General features: G+C 44.2%; 2 protein-coding genes, 1 long non-coding RNA gene and 1 pseudogene across 4 annotated transcripts; 2 read left to right on the top strand and 2 right to left on the bottom strand.

Annotated features, from left to right (window-relative positions):
• Positions 1–10,759: 10,759 nt before the first annotated feature.
• On the top strand, positions 10,760–15,159 carry ADO (2-aminoethanethiol dioxygenase). The gene has a single exon (XM_016159180.2). The coding sequence runs from the start codon at positions 11,172–11,174 to the stop codon at positions 11,961–11,963; it is 792 nt and encodes a 263-aa protein (XP_016014666.2). The 5' UTR covers positions 10,760–11,171; the 3' UTR covers positions 11,964–15,159.
• A 360-nt stretch (positions 15,160–15,519) lies between these two features.
• Positions 15,520–22,151, bottom strand: EGR2 (early growth response 2). Of its 2 annotated transcripts, XM_016159178.2 has the most exons (3): positions 21,673–22,151; positions 21,464–21,572; positions 15,520–20,003 (listed from the first exon to the last, which is right to left on the bottom strand). In XM_016159178.2, exons 2-3 carry the CDS (start codon positions 21,480–21,482, stop codon positions 18,751–18,753), a joined length of 1,272 nt encoding a protein of 423 aa, XP_016014664.1. In that variant the 5' UTR covers positions 21,483–21,572; positions 21,673–22,151; the 3' UTR covers positions 15,520–18,750. The 2 variants fall into 2 exon arrangements, with proteins under 2 accessions (XP_016014664.1, XP_016014663.1); XM_016159177.2 differs by having other exon boundaries at positions 21,464–22,150.
• LOC118603827 lies at positions 22,145–23,410 on the top strand. Its single transcript, XR_004951316.1, has 2 exons — positions 22,145–22,654; positions 23,054–23,410. It is a non-coding gene; the product is annotated as an uncharacterized LOC118603827 (long non-coding RNA).
• A 3,239-nt stretch (positions 23,411–26,649) lies between these two features.
• LOC118604606 lies at positions 26,650–26,768 on the bottom strand (annotated as a pseudogene).
• Between the last annotated feature and the right edge of the window lie 620 nt (positions 26,769–27,388).

The raw sequence follows: 27,388 nt of genomic DNA, 5'->3' as shown, positions 1-27,388 counted from the left end.
TTTGGCAGTTCACCTAACTCTTTTAAAGGTAGAATATGGACTAATTAGATAATTTCCTCCAGTTCCAAAATCTCTCAGAAAATCAAAGGTGTCATGGCTGGGCTCAATACTTCCAGAGCCCACTGCTGGCCATTCCAGAGTAGCCATTCCAGACCAATTGCTCGGATCAGCAGAAAGGCCCAGGAGAGCACCCAGCTGTCCTGTGGGACCCAATGGACCAGCAGAAGACACAAGACAGAGGGAGTCTCCTCCTAAGACCCTTTCTGGGCTTCAGGTAAAACTTGTCCCCTAAGCTGGGGTCTCCAACACCCTGGACAGGTACCAGTCCGTGGCCTGTTAGGAATCGAACAGCACAGCAGAGGGTGAGGGGGGAGCAAGTGAGCAAAGCTTCATCTATCTGGATTTGCCGCTGCTCCCCAGCCCTAGAATCACCGCCTCAGCTCCACCTCAGATCATGGAGCATCAGATTCTCATAGGAGCACCAGTCTCTGGTGCCAAAAAGGTTGCGGGCCGCTGCCCTAGGCAGTAATACATGAAGCAAGAGTACTTTCTTTTTAGTCAATGTGTGTGTACAGCCAGGGTCAGATGTGCTTTCTACAGTACATCCCTTATCAGAGAAGGAAGAGGAAGAGAAGTAACAGTGCCATCACTAATCAATCAATCACGAATTCTCAGATGGGCTGATTTCTTTTACAGTTCATTTTAACACTTCATACCTGATGCTCAGAAATCTAAAATAAGACTGTTTATTTCCACCCTGCTCTCTTTTTTTAATAGAAACGAAAAAGAGGAAAGCAATTCAGAATCCATTCTTCCATCAATTGGGCAAATTACACATTAAAGCAGCATCCCTGCACCAGATTTTTTTTTCCTCCTCTGCAGTGCTGTCCTCACTTCCCCAGAACATTCTCTAATTACCATTTCTTCTAAGACAGTACTTCGGAATGTGCCCTGCTTGGAAGAGTGCAAAAGGAATAAGCCCCACAGTCACACATGTTAAGATATTCATGGTATCATTCTTGGTTTTGCTAAAAATACATTAGACATAGGGTTTGTCATCAAGAAACACATAACCCAATACATGAATTTCCCCTGCCATCCCTTCCCCCAGTGATGAGGAAACAGACCAGGTGGCACTGTCTTGGATTCCCACACTCTGCAGAAACTTCAGGGCTTCTGCCCCTTTACCTCTTATAGGTTTGGTGACCATATTCATCAACCCCAGTAAGACATGCAGCCTGGAGCAAGATTTTTTTCAAGATACTAAAGTGTGCAGGTTCATTTTTTGCAAGATTTTTGCTAGTGTCGTCTTATAAAATGTTCATAGCAAGTTTCTTTGGTTAACAATTAAGTACTTTATCAGTAATACGATGCAGGGAATTGCTGCAAAATCTATGGAGTTTTAAGATAGACCACTTTTTCCAGTCTATGGTATTTCATAATTATTCTATTGACCGCACCAGATAAATTCTGTAATACACACTATGTATGTTTAGAGAAGTATAATCTAAGGAGAACTGTACATGACATGATTCTGACTATCCTGAACATGGTGAAGACGGCTTTACTTAGTTTGGGTCAGCAGTTTTCATATTCAGCCCCTGGATTTCTATTTATCTTTTTGGTGGTGGTAGTTTAAAATGTCTGTCTGAATAAACAGGGACCAGGGTAGCTAAAAATGAAGAATAAAAAATAATTTAAAATGTCATGAGTTCAGAATAGGTAAGGATTTTTCCTAGTTACTATTCCTTAGGAAAAATGTAAACTTCTGTGCAGTGTTTTATTTTGTTACCACTCTGACATGAATAAAAATTAGTATTGGCAAAGCCATAGTATATGTCTGGTGCTTAAGGGGAACAAGGAAAGCAGGACTGGGATCATTTTCATAGATCTCTATATTTTAAGGAGGAAAAAGGGCTAAAGAAAATTATTAAAAGGTAAACACTCATATGGCAATCAGTATTAGCATACTATTATTACTATTAATAATAAAACACTATTATTTATCAATAATAAAAGCTTTATGTGAAACCTTGCGGGTAAATCTGAGTTGAGAGAAGAAAGGTTAAAACACAATGCTAAATTGGAAACACTCGGCAAAGAGACAGATGCTAAATCTGTTACTCAGGGGTAATATTAAGACAACTGCTTATATAATATGTGTAAGTCAAAATTAAAATTTTAGTCCACTTTGAGGCAAGAAACCTAAAAAAAAAAAAAAGTGTGGTCAATGCAGAATTTTAAACTATATAGTCTGAAAGTAAAGACTGGTGAAATAAAGAATATCTTACTTTGATGTGATTGCACTTTTGAAAACAGGTTGGATTAACCACTAGAAGGTATAGGATCAGTAACTAGTCAAGGAGTCCATGACTTTACATAGTGAGTGGTGAAATGTTTACATAAATAAGTCAGGCTCTGTGTAGTTCCCTACAAAGGAGATGCCTGTTGTCTAAATCCAGCTGTGATGTGTGATGTATTCTGGCTCCCTCATTTTAGGAAGAAATCAGGAAATGAAGAGGTGAGTGACAATGGACAGGAAAAGAAAAATAAACAGAACCTGTACTTAGAGGTCTGGTTACAGTACAAGTGCTGTGATACAGTAATTCCATTAAAAAAAAAAAAAAAAAAAAGCCAACCAGACAAAACCCCATCATGACTAACTGAAATCATATAGCTATGCGGAAGCTCAGTGTGAGGATGTAGTTATGAAAATATCCTGGAACCGGCTTTATCCATCAAATCTTCACGTCTCTCCTGTATTTCAGGAGTTCCTTTTAATGGAGCATTATTTTAGTCTTCAGAAAGTACTTTCTTAACTGAATATCAGCCTTGACATCTACTTAAGAGAGGTTGTGAATTTTATAAGCAAAGCCATCCCTCATGGTACCCACGGAGTGGTGCTAGAAGAGCCAGGTAGCTAGCTATCTTGTAGGCCTGAAACTGACGTGTTAGGCAACAATAGAGGAAAAGCAGGCCCTATACCACTCAGAGGTATCAGCATGGATAACAGGGTTAGACATCAGGTAACCTCGTCAATACTTCTCTGGACGTTTAAGTTTCATTTACCTATAACTTGTTAAAATTAACTTAGGTCACCCAACACAGAGTGGCAAAGAAAGTACATCAAAAAATAACTACTATATAATCTACTACAGTCTCTGCTGCTTTTTTAAGAAAAAAAAAATTAAAGATACAGGGAGTAGTAGGAAAAAAAAAAAAAAACACTGCAACATGGCAAGAACTCAGACTGACCAATTAAAAATGTGGTCGAAAGCAGCAGTTGCCAAACTTTTTGGCACAGGGACCAGTGCTCCTATAAGAATATAATGCCTGATGATCTGATGTGGAGCTGAGGTAGTGATGCTAGTTCTGGGGAGTTGCTGCAAATACAGATGAAGCTTCACTCACTCACCTGCCACTCACTTCCTGTTGTGCAGCCTGGTTCCTAACAGGCCACTGATAAGTACCAATCCATGGCTCAGGGGTTAGGAACCCCTAGTCTAAAGGATTTTTTTAGTGCTTTCCATCTCCCTTCCATCATTCCTTTTCTCACACATGGTGCTCATTTCCCATCCACCTGCCAACTCTCCATTCCCAAGGTAATTTTCTTCTGGGTCTCCTTCCTAAAGGACTTTGTCATAAGCAAAAAGATAGGTATATGTTAATAACATGCTAGTTTTTGGCTGAAAACTAAAGTTCCTGTTTTGGTGTAAAGGAATACTCCTCTCAGGAATATTTGTATTTTAACAGAAGGCAAAAACTTCTAAGAGTGCAAACTTCTAACTCTAGCAAGCTGCTTGGGAAAGTCAAGTGGAATTTGAGAGCAGTGGTGTTCTCCCAGTGCCCCCCAAAACCACTCTAAACTGAGAATCAGCAAGGCCCTGATTCATTTATTTCTATTAAGATTACGTAAACATCCAAATTCAACACGCTTCATTTTCTTTACCAAGGTCTTATTCTACATTATTGATTATCAACAGGAGATGATTTTGTCTCCTAGCCTGAAGACTTCTGTCAACATTTGGAGATATTTATGGTTGTCACAATAGGTGTGGGGTGGGGTAGCAGTTGGTGCTACTGTCATCTTGCTGATAGAGACTGGGAATGCTGTTAAGCATCCTACAATGCACAGGCCAGCCCCCACAACAAAGAATTAGCCAATACAGAATGTCAGTAGTACCAAAGCTGAGAAGCCCTGCTTTGTATGAACTAACCGCTATAAAGTCAATATTTAGATGATATAAACACTAATGCCAATAAAATCGCTGCCCCTGGTAAGAATAAAAATGATCATAATTTGGAAGTTTTTACACTATTTTCTTAATATTTCTGGAACACCTGAATTCTGACTCTGAGTTATTTAAATTACTTTTTCAAAACAGTCGAATAAAACAAAGAGACTTTATATAGTTCATATGTTATGTTGGAAATAAGAGTTTTGATTAAATTTGACATTTCTAAAACTCTAATTGCTAGTTATTGCTGGAGGAAGAAAAAAAGAAAAAAAATATTTCCAAGACTAGCCAGATGGGAAGTTTCAAGATAAGAAATTGTAAGCCAGTGCTCATATTCCAATCAGAAAAAAAAAATCTGTGTATACATTTTTAATTCTGCTTAAATAGTAAGCAATACATTTCTTAAATTAATTTCTAAACTGCTATAAACTGGCTAATTTTCTAACAAATCTTATTAGATTATTAATAACTAGAGCATTTTTATAAGAACACTCTATATATTAAGGACTCTAAATTTTATTGGAATCAGACTGGTTTCTGATATGGCAAATGATATTACTTTGTAGACAGATAATCTGCCTGTAGATACTTAACACATTCAGTTTCAAAATCCATTTCTGATTGAAATATAATGAAGTGCTTCAGTTTATATGCCCACATATAAAGCGACACAAACATCTTCTCAACATTAACACGTAGTAACATTAAGTCTTAGGAACGTGACCTCCACATCTTTGGTAACCTCCGCTCCTCCACATCTGAAAGCTCTCTCTCTTCTATTTAAAACTCCCCTCTCCTCTTTTTTGTTCTCCTCTGCCATTTTCTCCAAGAAATGGCAGTTGGAAAGGAAAGAGGTACACTGGAGGGACGTAAGGAAAAACAATGGTTTCTTCAGTCCTCCATGAGACTGAAAACTGTCCCCAAACAGGAAAAGCTGGCCAAGTGAGAGCTCTCACTTAGTGAAATTTATCTCAAACTCTTCTAAACAAAAGTCCCCAAGCCACAAAAAAATAAAAAATTTTAAAAATAAATAAATAAATAAGGCTCCCTCTTGAGGGTCTTGCTTTTGGTAGATTTATGGAACTGTTTCCTTTTATTCAAGTCTTCTGAAAGCCACTGAGAAAGAACTCTAAATTGAGGTACATCCCTTGCGAGTTGCTTGGGTTTGACAAATAAAGCAATCATCAAAATCAAGGAGTGTGCACTGCTTTTAAAAACCCTATTGGTTTGACATAATACAGCAGCAGGATGGCCAGGCAATAAATGGCATTACTTAACGTAATCACTTAATGTTGTGCAACCAATGTCAGGTCTCATTGCTTTATTGCTTGCAAAGAGTTTGATAATAAAGTTGATTGTTAGTGTGAAGATATAAATTGTTCAGTAGTTAGAGTTGTTAATAAAAGAGAAGGAACACAAAAGAGAAAAAATAGGTTTTAACAGCCCTAATTCATTGCTAATTGTTTGTACATTCATTATGGGCTGACCAAGGCTAATTATCTAATTAAACTAAAGCTCTGCTACTTTAGAGGAATTTCTCCAAGCTGTAATGGTGGTTATCAATTACCTCAGCAGGTTCTGTTGAAATGTGTGGTTAACTCAAGGCATGTTTTGCTTTTCCCAATAGCAATACATGGCACTCTTGTTGCATGATAATTTATGCTTAGCATGAAAAAAAAAAAAAAAAGCTTTTCCTTAAAAATATAATATGGAAACTTAATAATAATGGTAAACATTATTTAAACAAGAGCGCTTGCCCATTTTATTCAATGATTTATATTCAGGAAATGTCACTATAATCTGCTTTAAGTAGAAACAATACAGACACAAAAGAGAAATCAAATATCACTGTGTGCATGTTACTGAGTGTTCTCTTCACATCTTGTTTTTAAAAATAGATCTAAAAAGTGTTGTTTGTGATGCTCTGCAGTATTTCATAGTATTAAATTATATTACTTAATGTTACGTAATTACAACTTTAAAAATTCATGAATATTTTTAAGTTGGAAGGAAAGCTGTATATCATCTAGACTAAATTCTTCACTCTATAAAGAAAGAAACTGAGGTTCCAAGAAGTTAAAAGACTCACCCAAAGTCACACTGCAGGTTACTAGAATGAGAAGAACTGGCATCCTTTCAGTCAATTGTTCTTTCTTCCTTGATTCCTGCTATTCCACTTTCAAATTGTACTGTTGTTTATTGCACTCTCTCTAAAATGCTATGAGAGCATCTAGACCTTGTTGTTACTTTTTTTTTTCAAAAGCAGCTTTGATTAGTAGCATTTTACTTCTCCAAGGAAATATGTGTAATTCTGTCCCTATTTCAAGTCAGTCAAATGTTCCAGATGTCTTCTAAGGTATATATCATATCCAAGGGAGCACAAAAAAAAAAAAAAAAAAAAAAAAAAAGTATCATTTGCCTTGTCCAACTAAAAATGAAAGTATAACAAACTTAGTGGATTTTATTCATCGGAGTGTTCAAGCAATTAAATTACATCCTGCTATTTTGTTCCTAGGGAATTTGATTCTAAATTCCTAAATTGGTAGACCATAAACCATCAAGCAATATTTACTGAGTATCCCTTGAGAAAGGCATTTCCCAAGAAAGTACAATTTCATTCTGAAGAATTTTGCCTATCTTTATTTCCTGTGATCTTGGGATACAGTGTCTGTTCCTTGCAGTGACACAGACTCTGGAACTTTCCCCTTCCCTTTCACAGTCATTTTTCAGGCAGACATCAGCAGTGAACATACAGTTCTTTTCTGCCAAGTTAAAGAAGATGATTTTCCCTTTCACTGCCTCTTAAAGATGAACATCAACTGTTTCACCACTTGTGATTCAAATCCATTAATTAAAATAAATATAAAGTAAAAATCTCCCTTTCCGCCAAAAGGAAAAGGACAGATGGGAGGCGGAGGAGGTGGAGATAGCTCATGTCTTCTTAGAGAAAAAAAGAGGGGGGGACAAGAAGCATGAAATGGGGGGGGGGAGCATAATTAAGAGAGGTAAAGGGTGTTTGATTTTAATTTACAGTTCAGTATTATTTTGGGTCTCATAATAATTGCACTACATATAGAAGAAGAGGAAAATCTCTAATACCAAATTTGGAGGAGAGTGTTACAATCTTAATTCACCTCTCAAAATGGCAATAACTGGCCACTGGCTATACTTTAGACTGAGTATAGCAAAAGCTTCTCTTTGTTATTGACTTGTGAAAGACACAGCTCCTTCCCCCCGCCCCAACCTCCCTCTACATGTTCCTAATTTTTAATTTCTTCCTCCCTTGCCCCTCACTGCCTGAAATAAGACACTGACAAAAAAGAGAAAAAAAGGAATCAGCATAAGCCCTTCTCCTTCTCAAATCTACGTGCACTGTTCTACAGAATAACACAGTTAAAAAACAATGTCTATAGCTTACATCACACAACATAACTTCTGTAATTTATTGGCGCAATGTATAAATCTAAAGTCTAACTTGAACAATAAAATTCCTGAGCCTAGCATATTTAACTGATGGACCATAAACCTAAGTGATTTGATTTTAGATAACCACACAAAGCTACATCAGAGTAGAATGGAGCACATTTACTTAGCATGATCTCCACTAAGATCCATGAGTTACAGTGTGATAATTTCAAATAAATGAGATGAAAAGAAAATCCATGTTTGGTTTTGTCTGAATTGTCCTTATAATTATCTCCATCATCCATATTTGGGCTAATGAGATGCTGAAAAAAAATCTCAGAGGTTATCTACCTGAATCATGAAGAAACTGGGATCTAGTGAAGTCAAGTGATTTGCTCAAGAACACACAGCTAGTTGGTGGCAAAGCCATGCCTAGAGCCAGCTATTCTGCCTTCACAACTATTTAGATTCTTACATCTTGACATTCATTCATGATAACAGATGAGAAATATATGCTAACATTTTTTTATACCGAAAGGAAATCCACAAAGTAAACCCCAAATATTTCAAAGTTAGTCTAAAAGTAGGGGGAAAAAATTATCAATTTACTATGTTCTACACTAACATAAAATGCAGATGTAGGAGTAAGTTGGCAAGAGCTATTAGAAAAAAAATAAACCTTCTTGCCCACTTAAAAAGCAAACAAACACCACAAGCTAGGAACCCTGAGCATTTGAGAATGTCAAAACTTTTATACTCTCTGACTGGGTCCCACTGTGATCAAAAGAGATGGACAAAATTCTGAAGATCTGAGCAAAAGTCAAATGGTAATCTATCTTGTGAATTAAGGAAAATAAGTCCTCATAAGGAGGAGGGCCAGGGAAAGAAGGTTGGAAGACAAAATGCAAAAGAATGAAGAGGTCATATAAATAAGCAGGTAGAATTAAGAAAAAAATATATGTATGCTGGGGGCTCTTCCAGTTCTTCTTGGTTCTGGTTAATTAAACAATTATGTAAAAAGAAAAAAATTTACTCCTGGTTAATTAAGCAACTATTTTTTTTAAAAAAAAAAAATCTCTGCTTTACTCACGCTTCTGTGTGCTTCACCTATTCCTAAATTTAATAGTTAGACATGGGCAGGAGGTGAGATTTAAGCTTTATCAGTTTTACCTATCACCACATAGCTGTCTACTCATGAAAATGAAATATACTGTAAGAAACAGATTGCCAAAAAACAGCAAGCCCTGTCAGTTCCATCTACAAAATAGATTCCTAATCTTTACACTAGTTCTCTTGTCTTTCCTCTGTATTACTGCCTCCAAGCACTGTTACACTTCCCCTACCATCACTCTGAAAAATGTAGAACAGATCAAGTCATCCTCCTACCAATGCTCTCCACAAACTTCTCACCGCACTTATAATAAAATCCAATTCCCTACAATGCCCCTTAACTCCCTAGAATCCCCTACCCATGGCCTATAAGGCCTGTGTAATATGGCCCTTGCCTACCTCCCCAACTTCATCTCCCTCTAGGAATTCTGAAGGTCATTATGTACTCTAACCCCACAGACCTTCATTCTGATCCCTAATTATACCAAGCTCCTACCCACCTGTCAAAGCCACAGTATACAGTACCCTATATCCAATACAACTTTGAGGCTGTTTCCTAGACTTGGAATGCACTGATCCCAGATTTTTCCATGGCTGACTGCTTAATATTCAGGAGTAGCTCAAATGTCACCCCACAACCCAATTTAAGATAACATGACATATACACATCACAATAGCCTATTATCTTGTTTTGTTTTCATAAACTGACTTGTTTGAAATTATGTTGTTCATTTGTACTGTGAAAAAACCTCCACTCCCAGAGTACACACACACACACACACACACACACACACACACACACACACAACTTCCTTGGGTATGTGGCTATTCCTTGCCAACTCTCCAAAGCCTAGAACAGTGCCTGGTACCCAGTGAATTCTCACTATTTATCAAATGACAGATTCCGTCTATTCTAAACTTTCCAAAATCATCTTTCTACCTTGTATTTCTAGCACTTGTTCACTATCACTTCCCTTTAGACTGTTCCCTTTTCTGAATTTCTTTTGCCTATGCTACTGGCAGTAGGGCAGAAGGCCAAATATATTGCTTCTTAAGGGCAAAGACCTTAAGATTGACCTCATCCATTAGTGCAGCTCTGAAGGACAGCATCAAAAGGAATTATGAAAGTAGTCTGTCTATGGCCTTAAAAAAGTACTACATGCCCTGTGGACACTCAGCAGTTCTTAAAATTTTTTAACTAGCAAAAGATTCAGATGCAGTAGGTTTCCAGATGATCTGGGATTCAGATGCAGTAGGTTTCCACATGATCTGGGAATCTACAGTTTCAACAAACGACCCCGGGTCAAGGTAAAGAGCTTGCCTGATTCTTGCACGACACTGTTTCTCATAGGTTGCCTCAGAATCACCTAGTGATTCGATATCTGGGGTACGACCAGTAATCTGTATTTTTAAAAAGCTTCCTCCCCAAACCAGTGCTTCTTGGGCAAACCAAGGTTTGATACACAGTATCTGTGACCACAGCAAATGGCCTCTCGAGTCCCAGCAACCTCTTTTGTAAGCAGAAAACCAGCGTCACCAGACTCTGATGCAAACAACAGCTGGGGCCGGCTGTGCAGAACAGTCGTGATCACCAGGGACAGCCTCCATCCTCTCATCTTCTAAGAAAATAAAAATTACGAAAACGCCGTCCCATAATCCCCGTGACAGACACTGCTGCCTGGGAGGATACAAGAAGCTAAAGTTAACAGCCTCCTTCCCACCGGTGAGGCTAAAGGAAAGCGACCCTGGTTGGCCGACTATGCCCGAGCGGTGCCAAAAAGTTAACGACCCTCTTGCTCTGGTTCTTGTGAGGGCCAAAAGCCTTCACCACACCACAGGCCAGCTGCTGTAAGTGCGTCACCCGGCTTGCTGGGGATGCTGGGAGTTGTAGTTAACTACTTCTCTTGCGCCCCAAATGGCCTTTTTTCAAATAAGCAAACACCTTAGAACTGTAAGGAAGTTCGCTTTATTACCAAAAAATCTAATACTTCCTTTTTCCAGTAGACCAAAGGGAGTTTTCTCAGAGCGCGTGCGGAATGTCGAACTACAAGTCCCAGCATGCTCTGCACGGCGCCCAGAGAGCCCGGCCACCGTTGTAGTTGCGGGCCGACTGAATGGAGCGTCGTGCGTAAGGCAAAGCCTGCCACCGTCTGCACGGCGGTACCTGCTCCCAGAGCGTGAGTGCAGGGTGTGGGCGTGCGCGTGCGCGCCCGAAGGGGGTGTGTGTCGGTCGCTCCAGGTCGCTGCGGGGGCGTCGCTGCTGAGCTAGGCTGCAGCGGTGCCGCGCGCCCAACCGGCCGATAGTTGCGGGGCCTCCTGCCTCGCCCCGGGCTGCGCGCAGCCGTGGCGGCCGCCGGGGACCGCAAGGGGCGGAGGAGAGGAGGGGGCCGGCCCCGGCACGCAGAGGAACATTCGAGCATGCCCCAAGACAACATGGCCTCCCTCATCCAACGGATCGCCCGCCAGGCGTGCCTCACCTTCCGGGGCAGTGGGGGCGGCCGCAGCTCTTCCGACCGCGGCGCGGTGCCAGGCCCCGAGGCGTCGATGCCGCAGGGCTTCCCGGAGAACTTGAGCAAGCTGAAAAGCCTGCTGACCCAGGTCCGCGCCGAAGATCTGAACATCGCCCCGCAGAAAGCCACGCTGCAGCCTCCGCCTCCCAACCTGCCACCCGTTACCTACATGCACATCTACGAGACGGACCGCTTCAGCCTCGGTGTGTTCCTGCTCAAGAGTGGCACGTCCATCCCGCTGCACGACCACCCAGGCATGCACGGCATGCTCAAGGTGCTCTACGGCACAGTGCGCATCAGCTGCTTGGACAAGCTGGAGGCGGGCGGCGGACAACGACCGCAGTTCGACCCGCCGCTGCAGGCCCGTGAGCGGGACGCCGTGCGGCCGGGCGTGCTGCGCTCGCGGGCCGAGTATACCGAGGCCAGCGGTCCCTGCGTCCTCACGCCGCACCGGGACAACCTGCATCAGATCGACGCTGTGGATGGGCCTGCAGCCTTCCTGGACATCCTGGCCCCGCCCTACGACCCCGATGACGGTCGGGACTGCCACTATTACCGGGTGCTGGAGCCGGTCAGGGCCAAGGAGGCCTCCGGATCGACCTGCGACCTGCCCCGAGAGGTGTGGCTTCTGGAGACCCCGCAGGCGGATGACTTCTGGTGCGAGGGAGAACCCTATCCAGGTCCTAAGGTCTTTCCTTGAAGCCACTGGCGCCCAGGAGTTGTTGGTTCAAGACGTGTCCTGCTCAGATCTGGGCCTGGCTGCTGGCGACCCGCCACAAGGGCTCTCTCCCTACCCCCAGGCCTGGCCATTGGATCTACTAGAGTGGGCTTTAGCTGCTTTCTCAAGAACCTTGGGAAGCGCGGGACACCAGTCACCTGGCACGGTTTTGGAGGCGGGGGAGGCAGGGAAGCTAGGTTGTTTTCTGGCTCTGTCACTGCCACCAGGGTTTTGATTTGTGGGGAGAGGTGGGGAGCAGAGGACTTCTTGAAGCGCTTCCATCTTAAAGCCATAATGAAAATATTCTTTCCTCTGTTCCCCATCCTATAGAGAAAATATGCTGAGATTTTCTCACCTCCATCCCACCCCACCCCCCACTTTGGTGAATAAGGTTTGTTTCCACTAATGTTTTATACCCTTTTACTCTTTATTCTTATAGTTTTAATTTATTGACTGTGCATGACCCAGTGGTTTGAATTGTTTTCAGTTCAAGTCATCGGTAAAAACTGGGTGTGAAGAGATAAGCTACTGTTTAAAGTGAGCCATCCTGCCTAATTAATACGTCGTGAAAATTAAATCATTTTCCAGAGTTAGGGGATCATCCCCAAAACATAACTATGCATGTGGAGAACAAGATTTATTTTCTTTCCTCCTCTTGCCCAGTAGCCACATCTGGTTTACTCGGCAGCATCTACAAAGAAATTTACACCTGTATGTATGTCTGTGCAAATGGTCACATAGAGCTTATCTTCCCCATGAGTCTCCAGATCTGTGAGTTGAGCAAATTTCTTGTTGCAGATTCACTTTTAATGCAAAAACTATATTATCCTCAAGAGACTTTTGTCTTACTTTTCTTTAAGAGGTGATAGGGTAATTCTGTATTTTCTAACCAGAAGATTCAGAGATGCTGAATCAGTATGCTTCCAAACAACTGAATGTAAAACACCGTTAGCCAGGCTCTTGAATTTCATATCCCTATTTACTTCTAGGGTTTTCCTGCAAAAGTAGAAATGACTGTTTCAGATTCTCTCAGCTCTAATACTGCTGCTTCCAGCTGTGTTGTTGATGGCAGTGTTCTTAGAACCCTCTCCCTCAAACAGAAGAGTACCTGTGCTCGCTTCATCTAGTGTGGAAGAGAGAAGGCACTGGTGATCAAGGCTAGAGAATTGAGAATTAACTATACTGGCCATTGTAGGGCACCAAAACTTGGGACAAAAACACTTCCCAGCCTCATCAAGTGAACAGTTGTGCTATCTGTAACTAGTTTTATTCTTTGTCCTTTTAATAGGCGGAGCAACTTGACCACGTTTACAAACGCATTGACACCATTTGCTTCAGGCCAAGTAGCGCTATTGTTTCCTCTTTTTACTATTTATAAGATTTCTTTTTTCACAAACTTTGAATAAAAACAAACTTTAGAAATAAATATATTAAAATTTGCCCAGCTGCCATCTAAGGCCTCTTGATTGGCTTGCCTATATGGCAATCTAGTTTTAATATCTAAGAAAGGGAGATTTGCTGTTGGTAGAAACTGTCAACCTTGTAGGGAAACGGTATTTGCCTTTATGTACTGGGTTACAGAGGCCCAGTACATAATTTTTAAAATAGAATGAAAAAACAAATTCTTGTTTTCTTTTTCATTTTATAAAAAAGATGCTTAATCAGTGTGACATGCCACTACGTTGTAAAACCAGACAGGCATAATGCCAAGCATTTCCTACTACTGATTTATGGTAGCTTCACATTCTGGTGTGGTTTAATACACCTTGAGGGCAGTTTGAAGCAGTTCTTCATGCCATTCAGTTTGAAAATAAGCTCTATATATGCAAATGATGATTTTGTTAGGCAAGTTCACTGAATGGCTTTTTTTCATAACAGTAATGAATGGGTATAGTTATCAACCACATACCTACCTATTTTGAATTATATTGTAGCAAAAAGTTGATTGACTTATAAAGATGTGGATTGTGATGTGTGTGTGTTGTAATACAACCTGGAGCACATTAACCTACAAAAACTGGCAATAAGACAGTAATAAAGGAGGAATTGTTTTTCCGAACTTTATTATGAAAAGTTTTAAAATTCTCAAGTATAAGCAAGTTGAATGAAAAAAGCTAAGGTGCTTTTCAGAAGAAGAATTGAAGCTGTTGCAGGCCAAAACAGCAATATGGTATCTAATTTAGTTTAATAAGAGTAATGAAACTTGGTTCACTAACAAATTCTGAATAAATTAATGGTGATCACAAAATGTATCTTGTTTTAGTGAGCCACTAAGGGAAGAATATTCTTATTACAAAGACAAATGTGCAAAAAACCCTTGCACCTTTCTCCATAAACTGTTAGTCACAACTGACTTCATGTGCTGCTATTGTGTTTCCATGTATTCCTACAATATAGACTGTTTTTAGTAACAGCTGGGAAAAAGTTGTCTTCCCCTACAAAGACTAATGAGCACAATGAAACTAAACACTTAACTTTTCTGTTGAATAACAAATGCAATAATTTCTTCTCATGGGTGAGAAGTTGTCTAAATACTTCTGAAGCTTTTTAATTCTCTGGTTATATTAATGGCCACTTATATCAATGGAGAGTATTGTGTACCTACTTACTCCATTATAAGAAGAGATTTTTTACTAAGCCTGATTTGCATGGATTGAATTTACACCAATTGCTGTATTAATGAAAATGGAGGGCCTATTTTTAAAGTAATATGTGTTTGTCACTGGGTGGGTTCTCTACCCTTTTATCACTAATAGCCCTTCTCCCAAAATACACTCCTTGAGGTCCTCCTTTTGCATTTTCCCCTTGCAGGTGCCTCACTCTTGGCATCTCAGGACTCTGTCATCATTCATCCATTACAAATGACTGAATCTTGTGCTATGGCTCTACTGCTCTATGAAGAAGCAATATATCTTTTAATTCAGGGTTCTGCCCATGGGTATTCAACTCTAACTTGAGGGCAGTAACACTCATGTAACTTCTGGTTTGAATTCAGGACTTCAGGTTACAAACAGGTTGACCACTGATCACTTCAGTGCAATGAAGCATCTACTTACTGTCAAGGAAATGACTTGTTAAACCCCATACAGATACTGAATCATCAGATCCAGGGTTGTTTACACTGATGGATTAAAAATGGTGTACTTCTGGAAAATAAAGGCATGTTTGAAATTGTTCAGAGTTAAATCTTATTTAACTATTGCAAAATGGAAAAGGAAAGTATTACTTGCTGTGATGACTACATTTTAATTACTGTTAAAAGTTCATAGTCTATACTCTAATATTATGTTGTAGTAAAAACTGGTGGCCTGCAGATTATCTAAAGTCCAAGTAATAATATAAACGTAAAAGTTTATTTCTTTGGTAGTGAGCTTTGAAAGTCGGATTGAAAACACTTCTGAAACTTTAATGTTTAATCATATCATTTTGCAATGATGCTGACCATTCTTTCCCACACACACAAAAAAAATTGTGTTGGACTGTTACAATGTCACTACAGCCATTTTTAATATATATAATCAAACAATTTGCTTTAATTTTATTAGTAGTTAGGATATTGAAATTAAATAGCCTGATTATGAATAATTGAAACCTTATTTAGGTTTAATAGACCTATTTTTAATGTGCACTATCTCAAATGCATTATGATTTTTAATGAATTTACTCTCCAGAAATTTATTTTTTAATAAGAATTCTCAGTAGCAGCTGATTAATAACATTCAATAAAACATCGAATATAAGAAAAAGCAGACTTTATATGCAAAGTAGAAAAAGCAGACACCTGTGAAAAGTATCTGTTTCAGTAAATGTTTTAGCAGACAGTAAAATATGATTAAAGATTGGCTTAGGTTTAAATCACAGTAAAAACCACAAGGTTGACTGAAAAAACACTGAGGTGTGTTCCTATGGCATTTCACCAAGCCTAGGTCAACGTGAAAGTGCTTCTGTAACCATAAAATGTATTTAATCTTATTCTTTTAAAAATAACTTTAAAAAAAAAAGTCTTGCTTTATAAACAATTGTTTACATTATCTCAGTTATAGGTGCTCTGAAATTAAAATTTAGCAAGACAATTAGAGATCTTACAAACCTTAGGTGTACTATATTTTAATGAAATTTTGGTAAGAGGGAAATATTCATTAAACAATTATCAAAATATAGTAATGTTTTGTAGGTATTAAAATTGGCCAAATAGGGATGGTGATATGCTAATAAACTAGGAAATATGAATCTAATGGAATAACACCAGTCATTAGAACATTCTGACACTGAACTTTAGAAACTTGTAGTTATAGAAAGAGGTATTCTGCATCTGCAATTTGGACAAGAAGGAATAAGAAAAGGGGTAATTACCTCCACAAATTAGATCTCAAATTCTAGTGCTGGTAAGGGCAAAAGTAGTCGTCGTTCTCTGCAAAAATACAGACCGTCAGTTATCAGCCAGGACAAACAGGACAAGATTTTCAGATGGTGTAGCTAAATAGTGGGCAGTCCTGAATGTAAAACTTGTGTAAGGATCTAAAAGCAGTGGGTGAAGTTAAATATTTAGACCTAATTTTAAAGATCACAAAGAATCATTTGCTTTGTGTGATAGGTAGATAACTTTTTTTTTTTGGTCAATGTATATCTTAAAATCACTACAAAAGGCTTACAGTAAAATGAACCCTATAGTGTATTCTTGCAAAGCATTCACTACCATGGAGGTTCATATTTGCCTATTTCAGATGGTCTTTCTGTAAGATTTTTTTCAGTACAGATGATACTCAATATATTAGTTTCAAGTGTACAGCATAGTGGTTAGACATTTATATAATTTATTAAGTGATCTCCTGATTAATACCCACTTTCTTTGAGATTTCTAAGACTAGTGCACCTTATGTAATATGTGGGGTATTTTGATGATCTCTAGACCCACCAAATCTATGGCAGATTAATTATCTTGAGTGAGGGTAATAGGGTAGAGAAGGCTGGGGAGAAATGAGTCCTGGGGTAATTCCTTTGGCAACCCATTAATGCTGTCATCAGCAGCGTCTGAACGCATTTTTGATCTGAAGAGGTGATAAAGCTTTTCAAAAAGTTTTCTGTGGTCATGAGACTAATCCTGGAACCTGAAAGTCATTTCCAGCTTGACCACGCCACCACATTTTCCACAAAGCCGCATCTCATCTGAGTTCCTGGCCCTGGTCAGGGTTCTAAAAGCAGCCGCAAATGTGTAGTCTCCGAGTGGGCACTTGTTTGTAAGTATTTATTTTCCGGAGCCCACTCAGGAATGGAGAGAAGCTATAGGCTGTTACAGAGGACGGAACAATGAGTCAAAACAACGCCTCCCCACTTTTACACTAACACATAGGGGAAATCCCCGGAGCACTAGCGTTTGATTATGAATGGAGATTGCTTTGGGGTGAAAGGGCTGGTGTTGAGAGACTAGGAGAGAAATCTGGAGATTCTGGCTTGGTCAAGGCACTAATAACCACTGAATGACTATCGAATTCCCACCCACTAAACCTTTCGGAAATGATTTCTACAGAAAAAAATATTGTTGGAAAGTATTTATTTACACTATAGTCATAAACCATTCATCTCTTGAACTTCAGTTAGTGGTTTTGTGTTAGAATAAATCATTTAGATTTCCACAACTATTAAGAGCTAATAACCAAACAAGTCAGCTCCAGTAATATTATTTACATTCTTATCTGCAATTTGACTACAAAGGTAACACTTTTAAGTCACAAAACAGCATACAAAAATATACTTTCTAAAAAAAATTTCAAATATTAATAGGCAGAAATTTACAGCCATACTAAACCAAGGGAGTGATTTTTTTTTCCATGGTAAGGCAACCCATTTACATGCAGACCCTGTAACATTGTCTACATCACACAAGGCACCAAGGACACTTTCAACACAATTGCATGCATCCTAGTTTCAGAGAATATATGTACACCCCCTTTTAAATAAGTTAACCTTCGACTCATTTCAAGAGATCATAAATGCTTTACTTTTTTTTTTCCCAAAGGTTTAGAACTTGGAGAACAGTGCACATAAAAAATACACAAAATCTGAGTGAATACACTGCAAAAATAGCCTTTACATTTTTCAAACAACTCAAAAAGGAGCAGATATTGCTATGTCCCTCCCATCACATTGCACTTCTGTTCTCTGAGTTTATAATACATATTGCTTAAAGAGTTGAGACGACTATATAAGCTTTGATTCACTGTTCTAGGGCCACAGAATGCAGCATAAAGATCATGCTTCACTCACTGTACAGCGTCCCCCAAATCAGCCCCAAGCCATAAAGTGCACATCAGTTTTGCTTGTCTTTGCTGTCCCTACCTGAAGAGATCAGCATCTCCCAACCTACTGTAGAAAAAGTCTCAGATCATCTCTGACATTCAGAGTCAAAAACTTGCAATCGGTCAAAATAAGATGACGGGGCGGGAGGCGGGGGGCAAAACCTAATCAAACAACCCTTTAAAGCAGGGTCAGGCCTCAGCCCTTTAGGCCAGAGGCCCCCACCCAAGCCCCTTCTGAACCTCCCCATTACCTTGGGGGTGATAGTCAACTCACCAAAGAGAGACTAAGATGGGCTTTTAGGAAGGACCTGCTTCAGGGTGGAAAGGGGGGCAGTGCTGGGCTCCACCAAGGCCCTTTGCCCAATGGAGAGAGGGGCAGGAAAGGGTGGTATGGTAGTGTTTGTTGTGCAGCTCCAAGTGGAGGAAGGGCCTCCAGGACCTCAGGGAGTTGCAATGTCAGCCTGAGTCTCATCTCAAGGTGTCCGGGTCCTAGAGGAGCAAGGGACTAGGGACCCTCCACCAATAGCGCTGCTGTTGCTGCTGCACAGGGACACCCCCGCCTGCGTGCCTCCAGTGCAAGAGGCTGTAGAGGCCGTAGGCACAGATGAGGAGGGGACACTGCTTTTGCGCTCCTTCTGTCTCAGGTGGATCTTGGTATGGCGCTTCCTCTCATCACTCCGGGCAAACTTGCGGCCGCAGTAGTCACAGGCAAAGGGCTTCTCGCCAGTGTGGGTGCGGATGTGGGTAGTGAGGTGGTCACTACGACTGAAATTGCGCATGCAAATCCGACACTGGAAGGGCTTGTGCCCCGTATGGATTCGGATGTGCCGTGTCAGCTCATCAGAGCGGGAAAAGCGGCGGTCACAGCCTTCTGCTGGGCACGGATAGGGCCTCTCATGCACTGGTGTCTTGCTAGGCCTGTTGGGGTACTTGCGAGGCCTCAGAATGGGCCGCAGCGGCAGGTGATGGGGGTTATAGGCGGCAGCTGCGGCTACTGCTGAGCTGCTGCCAGGCAGCCGAGGTCCCTCGCTGCCTCCACCAGCCCCTGGCCCTGTAGGACCAGCACTGGGCCCCCCCAGGGTAAAGTTGCGGATGGTGGAGAGTGGAGTGAGTGGAGGAGGGACTCGCAGGGAGTCCAGGGGGCAGGGGAAGGGCTTGCGGTCTGGGCCAGCTGAGCCATGTAGGTCTCTCTGGCACTGTGATGGGAAAAATCCAGGATAGTCAGGGATCATGGGGAAGAGACTTGGGTCCGTAGCTGGCTTGGGGGACGGGTAGGAAGGGGGTGGTGGGTAGGCCAGAGAGGAGGAGGTGGAGGTGGTGGCTGCTGACAGGAACGCGGAGGGATCCTGGTAGACGTCTCCTGCGCAGGTAGAATAAGGAGGAGGTGGCGGTGGTGGAGAGTAGAGGTGGTCCAGGTCAGGTTGGGTCTGGGACATGGTGCACACACCCAAGGGTCCTGTGGCCAGTGGATTGGGGGAGGCAGAGGTGACGCTGGATGAAGCTGTGGTCGAAGCTGGGGAGGTGACCCCTTGCAGGATGCCTGCACTCACAATATTGATGATACCTTCTGGGTAGCAGCTGGCACCAGGGTACTGGGGGTCAATGGAGAACTTGCCCATGTAAGTGAAGGTCTGGTTTCGAGGTGCAGAGACGGGAGCAAAGCTGCTGGGATATGGGAGATCCAAGGACCTCTTCTCTCCAGTCATGTCAATGTTGATCATGCCATCTAGGGAGGGAGAAGGAAGAATAGAGGTGGAGCAATGAGAAAGCAGTCAAAAATCCCTTCTCACCCCCTCTCACTTGGATCCATTCCCAAGGCTCAGGATCCCAGCACTGTAGAGTTGGACAGAGTGCAACTGATGGGGAAATCACCGCCCAGAGACAGTAAGAAAAAGCTAGCCCAAGATCCCACTGTGGCAGCCAGTACAGTCTGGGACTCAAACTACCTCCAGGAAAGCAGGATGAGCTACTCCCAACCCCCACACACAGCCATCTGTGGCTCTAGTCCCCAATAAAAACACCCAATAATAGCAACAACAATATTAAAAATTCCCCATCTGCCTGGAACTTCTCTCCCTCTCCTTTGCCTGGGGGTCCCACGGCTGGAGCACCAGGACAAACACCACCCAGGCGAATGATCCTAGCAATGCCACAAAGTGCCAGCCCTAGAGAGGCGCCCAAGAAGGGTGTCCGTGATTTCCAGGCTGCTCCCCATCTCTGGTGCTTTCCCTCCCTCCCATTTTCGGGGCACTTCTACTGACGGCTGCTGGAGGGATTCCGGCGCTGCAGTGGAAGGAGTTTATAGGTTTCCTTTCCCTCTCAACCTTCTCAGCAGCCCCACAATATTGTTGTTGCTGTTATTGGGTGTTTTTATTAGGGACTAGACCCACAGATGGCTGTGGCGGGGGTGCGGGGGGGGGGGAGGTAGCTCATCCTGCTTTCTTGGAGGTCGTTGGAGCCCCATGCCAAGTGGCGGGGCTTGGAGGAAGGCGCGGGGGCCGCGGGAGACCACTTTCCACCGCATCGCCAATTAAACCAGCCGCGCCGGTGCCCCCGCGGTCCTCCCTCGGCAGTCAAAGTGCCGCTTCTTGCCGGGGCCTTTTCCTCTTCCCCCTCCTTCCCGCCTCCCTAACCCCTCAACTTCGCGGGCGGGCAGCGCGCAGGTAGGGGCGCTCCTTCAGGCCGCGCCGGTTGCGCGTTCCGAGACTTTCCCTCGGTCTGCGCTGCCTCGGAGTGAGCGGCGGACTCCTTCCTTTGGAGTTTCTCCGCCGCTCCAATCTCCAGACGCGCAGTTCTCATTCAGAGCCCGGAACTTTCCCGTCACTTTGCCCCTACCCTGGGAGAGGAGAGGCCCGAGTGCAGCTGGCCTTAGGGCCCGCACAAAACCGCGAAGCCTGATGGTGCACCTCTTCTACTCTAATGCCTGCGCCTTCCCGGGGCTGGGCAGGCGCGGCGCACGCACGCGGGCTCGCTGGAGACCTAGTGCATCTGCCCGTGCGCCCAGCTCCAGCGCGCGAGTACCGTCTCCCGCGGGCTCCTCCTGCACCCAATTCCAGTCTTCAAAGCCAGTTCAGTCAACACCGTCCATCCGCGCCCCAGCCCTCTCCTCCAAGTCCTGCACACGCACCCCATCTACAACCCCTGAGCGGCGTCGGTCCCGGCTAGTGAAGGGAGCACGCGGCTTACCTCCAGCCACTCCGTTCATCTGGTCAAAGGGGCCTCCCAGCTCAGCATTGGGGAAGATGGTCACCGACGTGGCGGCGAGGTCCTCCACCGGGTAGATGTTGTCAGACAGCTGGTGCACAAAACCACTGAGAGTTACTGGGATTTTGTCTACAGCCTTGGCGGTCATCATTTGCTCCTCGCACAACCTGGAGACCCAACTCCCTCGCTACCTGGAGCGTCAGAGAAGCCGTTTTGGAGAGGGATTGGACTGAGCCTAGGTTGGTATCTCCTTTTGCCCTCCACACTTAAAAGCAACCACGAAAATAAAATAAAATAAAAAATCCAACAGAAATAAAACTAGCAAACAAGTTGCTGTATTTTTAAGAAAGAAGAAAAAAATGGCTATTTGCCACTGACTCTCTCCTGTGTTCCGGCTGGGAAGCCAGGAGTTGCTGGTGTAGTGTTATTATAACAGTCAGTGTGTCCCCTCGCCGAGCTATTAATCAATTGCTGCTCTCTCGGTAAGACGGAAAGTGTTGCTCTTAAGTATTTATGTACAGGTCCTCAATGCCCGTGACGTCGCTGCCCATATATGGACTGAGGAACAGGGCTGGGCCAGGCAGCTTTTGCCGTCACATGGCTGATTTGCATACGGGCTCGGCTGCGCGGGCTCCGAGCCGGGCTAGCGATCCCGGCTCGCAGCCCGCAGGAATCCGTGGGGGACCGGGGCGCGCGGCCCGAGCTGCAGCTCTGGCCCAGGGCACAGGGCGCAGGGTCCAGAGGGGAGGGGTCACGCTATGGGTCGGGATCAAGCCTTTAGAGGAGAGCAAGCTGGTCGGGCCTGCGGCGTGGCCTCTTCAGCAGGGGAGGAATTCCGGTTCTCCGGGACTTTCCAAAAAAGGCGAAGATCCGGTGCCGGCGGCCCCGCCTCCCCAGCCCTTGTTTGGGAGCCATTCCGGAAAATTAAACTTCGGAAAGAAACGAGCGGAGCCGAGACACTACAGTCAAACCCCTACTCACTTTCTTGGCAGCTCAAAACCGCAAGCAAAAAGAAGCAACGAAGAAAAAAAAAAAAAAGCTGCATGCATTCACGGAAGCTGACTGCTTTTTTCTGAATTACTTGGTGGAAAGAAGTGGCTGATGATAAGAGTGAATGCGGTATTGCTTTTTTGGAAAGTCTGTTCTATTTATACAGGAGCGAAAACGGAACAGGTTTGGGGTTGTTTGTTTGTTTAAGTATTCTGGGCACCTTGGGGCTGGGCGCAGGGTGGGGGGAGGTTAGACCCTAGGAGGACCCTGCGGGAGCTTCGAGAGAGATCCTCAGCCGGAGACAACCCCCTTCCTCTGCCCGCGCGCTCCCCGCCCCCCTTCAGCTGCTGCGCGAAGCGGGCACCCTTCCCGGCGCGTCTGGGCGGTCCGCCGTGTGGGGGCGTCCAGATGGAAGCTTGGACACTCACCCTGCCCTGCCACACACACACACACACACACACACACACACACACACACACCCCACTCACACACTCTCCACTTCCGCTACACACACTCACGCCCCCGCTGCCTTCTTCACACACCCACTTGCACACCTTACGCTATTCACCTCTTTGTTGACAGCGAGCCCATGCGCCTTCTTCACCAACAGAGTGCCTAGCTCGCAGAGCGAGAGCTCGGACTTGCTGGACAGAATGCTCTTCGAAGCCACCCATCCTCACCTTACCGCCTGTACCGACTGGCCGCCAGGACAGCTCCTGACCCCAGGAAGCCTACACTCCGGGGGTGTGCCCTGTCCGCACCCGAGCCTTACTCCAGAATCCACACATTAGAAGGAATATTCTTCCTTTCCCTTGCCGAAACACCTTGTTGAGCTCAGAGAGGTCCTGAGCGACCGCATACATGTCACTTATGCCAGTTTTGAGCCACCATCACCCCACACGCGTTTTCCCTTGCGAGTAAAAAAAAAAAAAAAAAAAAGTGATCCTGACGTAAACCTTTCTGCTTAGTTCCCAAAGCAATGTTTGAAAACTTTTCGGAGGTCCAGACACAAGAGGGTTTCTGGCTCGCTGCAAGCACCGCTCCTACCAGAGGGCGCGCCCTGGCCCTCACCCGGAGTGCTCCGCGCCCGGCCCGGGCCCCGCGGAAAGCTTGTCCCAAATGTTCAAGCCCGGCGCGCCGCCACTTGCTTGGCCCTTTTCCGCCCCAGTGCCGTCAAGGCCTGGGATGGAACACGAGGGTAACCTCCAGGCCAGGCCTGACCCTTTCCCGCCCCGGGGCCGGGACCGCACCAGCCTCGTGCGGGCCAAGGCGGGCGAGAGCCACGGCGCCACGCCGTGGAGGAAGCGCAGCGCTGCAGGCGGCTTTCCTGACGCTCACCTGCCGCGGCTGCAGCCGCAGCGAGCCCGCTCGCGCCCGGCCCCGCGCGCGGATGCCAGGGACCCGAGGAGGCCCAGAACAGCTTTTGATCCTCCACGCGAGCGCCGCTTCTCCCACTGGCCGCTGTGAAATGTTCTCCGGCGGCCAGCCATATTCCTGACTTAAGACGTCCAAAGAAATTTGGGGAAAGTTTCTCGCGCTGCGCGCTCTTTTCCAATTGGAGATAAAAATAAAAGGCAAACAAGGAAATCGTAGCAAGGTTAGCACCCTTATAGGTACCCCACCCTCGACAAATACCTGCAAAGTTCCGTTTCTAAAAAAACACAAAAATGATGGAGAGAAAACCTCGCTCTTACCACGTGCGCCAGCCCGCTCCGCCTGCGCTCCGGCCGGTCCCGCGGCCCCCGCGCTGACCACCGGCAAGACGACGCTTCAGAGGGGAGTCCGACTCGCATCTCCAGCCTTGAGTCCGAAGAAAGAACGGGGTGGGGGTAGGGGATGGAATGACCGAGTTATGCAAATGTAGATAGTGGCAGCGGGGCTCGGGTTACGGCCCCCACCAGCCTCCGAGGTGAGGCTCCCACCGGAGGAAAGCGCGGGCGCGGCGACTACTAGCGCTTCGCTCCTCTTCATGCACGTGGGCGGGCAGGCAGGCAAGTGGCGGGGGCCGCCCCGTGGCAGGCGCTGCCACCAATTCTGCTGGCGGCCACCGCGCGCCGCCCCGAGGGGGAGCTACTGGACGCCCCGAGAGCCTAGGCGAGCTGGGCTCACTGGGCAGGACAAAGGGCGGGCCCAGCTCCGGGGAGCCTTGCGGTCTTCGGCTGCTACCCTTCCTGAAGGAGGAGGCTCAGTGGGGGTGGAAGACCCACCGAGGACAGGCGGGTTTGCCTGGTTCATCTGAAAAGAAGTCAGAGTAAATGGGAATGACTGACCCTATGGAATTATTTGGGGCTTTCCAACAACTCACACCTCTCTAAGAGCTACGCCACGTTAAGTTCGCCGTGCGTGCGAGTGGGTTGGGATCAGGGGCAACCAACAGCCACAGGGAGGCTATGCGGGATCCCAGGAGGCTGCCTGGGATCAGTCCTGGGAGACCTTCCCTGAATCTCTGCTGGAAACGGGTCAGTAGATACTTCCTGTTACCTCTCCTTTTTTTTTTTTTTTTTTTTTTCCTTTTCTTCTTTTTTTTTTTTTTTTAGAGTGTAATGGACAAAGTCTAGACACACTCATTTCAAACCAGCTACCATGTAAGTTATAAATTCAAAAAACTAAAGCGACTTGCCTAAATTTACACAGCTGATTAGTGGTGGTGTACAAACTTGCAACCAGGTCTTCTGATTCCAAGTACAGTGCTCTGCTCGCTACATCTTTTGCTCAGGAAAACTCAGTTCTGGAAATGGAACAGTTCTTTGAGGATTGAGAGCTTGGCTCAGCCCACTAGGGAAGAAACAGGTAGCTTTCACCAACTTCATCTCTTTTCTTTGGCATTTCTGAGGAGAGGAAAGCTGAGGTCAGTACTTTCAAAGGGCAAGAGACAAGGGACTGACATAGATGCGTGCGCGCGCGCGCGCACACACACACACACACACACACCTCGTGAAAAAAGAATTAGAATTTGGGTGCTTATGTTATGGATGGTTGGCCAAGTTGGCACAAAGCCAGCATACCAATAGGCCCTGTAATAAGAGAAGTCAATCCCACAGTATCCTTCCTGGAGGGAAGAAGAAGTGAGAAAAGAAATAGGTAGAGACTGATTTTTTAAAAAACGAAAAAGAAAAATAAAACCTCTAAAAGTGTTTACAAAGTAAGATATTGTGCTAGGGAGGGGTTTGAGAGAGGAAGGGGGAATGTGGCAGTTGAATACAGAGATGTACCCATGGTTTTTACTTTCAGGTATTTGAACTTACTCTGATCAAAAACTGAACAAATAAATGCCTTTTTAAAAAATGTTGAAATGCCCAAATCAATGGGGCACTCCAAGGTGTATCAGGGTTATTAAAAGGGTTGCAAATTGATGCCAGATTCTGATTTGCTTGTCCTAATTCCAGACCCAGAAAGTAAAAGAGGAAGGAAGCAGAAGAGTCCTTTAGTAGGCTTGCCCCTGCAGTTGGGAGATTAGATGGGGGCAAGGGGCAGGGGAAGCAGCCTGAGGGTTCTGGCTGACCCTCAGAGTTCCCTTTCTGAGTGGTTTTTGGGTTGTTTTCCTGCCACGAAGACTGAGAATCATAATCCGCCATGAGACATGTTACAAATAATTTGTCAACATTTGCATTTTGATTTATTAAGAAACATTTTGAACATCATTATAGAGTATTCCTACTGTAATGTAATTTTCACCCACTTCTATTTTAACACTGCCTCTAGAGTAGGAAACAAATGAGTGTCAAAATTGCCCTTAGTTGTGGACACACACATGAGAGTATAGATCCCATACTCCAATGATGTAGGACTTATGCATCTTAGTAAAAATCAGGCTAATTGACAATTGTGCCATCTAGCCAAGCTTTTCTTAAAGGTGCCCCTTTGTGCTGAGAAAACTGATTAATGGTTCCCTACATTCAGCATCTCACTACAAATCTGATAATCCCAGAGGCTATAAACCAAATCTGGTTTATGCTGATGAAAGTTGTTGTGAAGCCTGAAAGAAGCATTGCTTTACACCAGTTCAGTGTGCAAATAAAGTTATGTTTCATCAACACAAATAATCTGGACAGGAGGAAATAAAACCCTTATGGTCTTATTTTGTAGCAGCAGCAGCATTGGCCTAAGCAGAAGGGGCTCAGATTCCCTTTATTAAGGCATTAAATATTTCTTTTTTTTTTTCTTTTTCTTTTTTTTTTTGCCTACAGCACCTGGTCTTCCTAGGTGGTCTCCCATTCAAGTACTAACCAGGTCCAATCCTGCTTAGCTTCTGAGATCAGAAGGGATCGGTCTTGTTCAGGGTGGCATGGCCATAAACAATAGATGTTTCTTGAGCATCTACTATGTGTCAAGTATTAAGCCAAACTCTGGGAATACAGTGGTACCTAAAACCAGGCCTGGATCCTGTCCCCATGGAGCTTGTGGTCAATCACACAGATATACAATTGCAAACAATGGTAATGTTTGATTCCAATGAAGGAAAAGAACAAAGGAGTCTAAGAAGTTGTGGAAGACTTCACTAAGCAGACAGTGATCTCTCTGAAGGAGGTACAAAAGTTGGGGGAAGGTCAGTGATAGGGCATTCCAGGGAGAAAGAGCAGGTGTAGAAAGGCCCCAAGATGGGAGGAAGCAAAATGCATTCACAGAATAAAGAAAGTGCAGTGTGGGTGGAAACCTCCAGGCCACCTTCCGTGCCTAGTATGCTGGGGCTAAGGGCAGCCAGAATGGGCAGCCCTATCCCCCAACTCACCCCTTCAGGAGATTTTAACCTCTACAACTCTCCTTTTTCTCTGCCATCGTCTTTTCTGGCTAATAACAATGGCATTATATTTTTACATTAGAGATTTTTTTTTTTTTTTTTTTTTTACCGCTTAGCTTCTGCAAATGAATGAAAACATGCTGACAAGATTTCAGCAAAAAGAGAACATATACAGAAAT

Source organism: Rousettus aegyptiacus, unplaced genomic scaffold, assembly GCF_014176215.1.
Source record: "Rousettus aegyptiacus isolate mRouAeg1 unplaced genomic scaffold, mRouAeg1.p scaffold_m13_p_6, whole genome shotgun sequence".
Taxonomy (NCBI): domain Eukaryota; kingdom Metazoa; phylum Chordata; class Mammalia; order Chiroptera; family Pteropodidae; genus Rousettus; species Rousettus aegyptiacus.
Note: the sequence above shows the minus strand (reverse complement) of the source record. Positions and strands in the feature narration are given on the sequence as shown.

Coding starts and splice junctions, on each gene's coding strand:
- EGR2 (XM_016159177.2), bottom strand. CDS start 21,632: ATGATGACCGCCAAGGCTGTAGACAAAATCCCAGTAACTCTCAGTGGT. Junction 20,004..21,463: donor GATGAACGGAGTGGCTGGAG/GTAAGCCGCGTG, acceptor CTCCCTCCCTAG/ATGGCATGATCAACATTGAC.
- ADO (XM_016159180.2), top strand. CDS start 11,172: ATGCCCCAAGACAACATGGCCTCCCTCATCCAACGGATCGCCCGCCAG.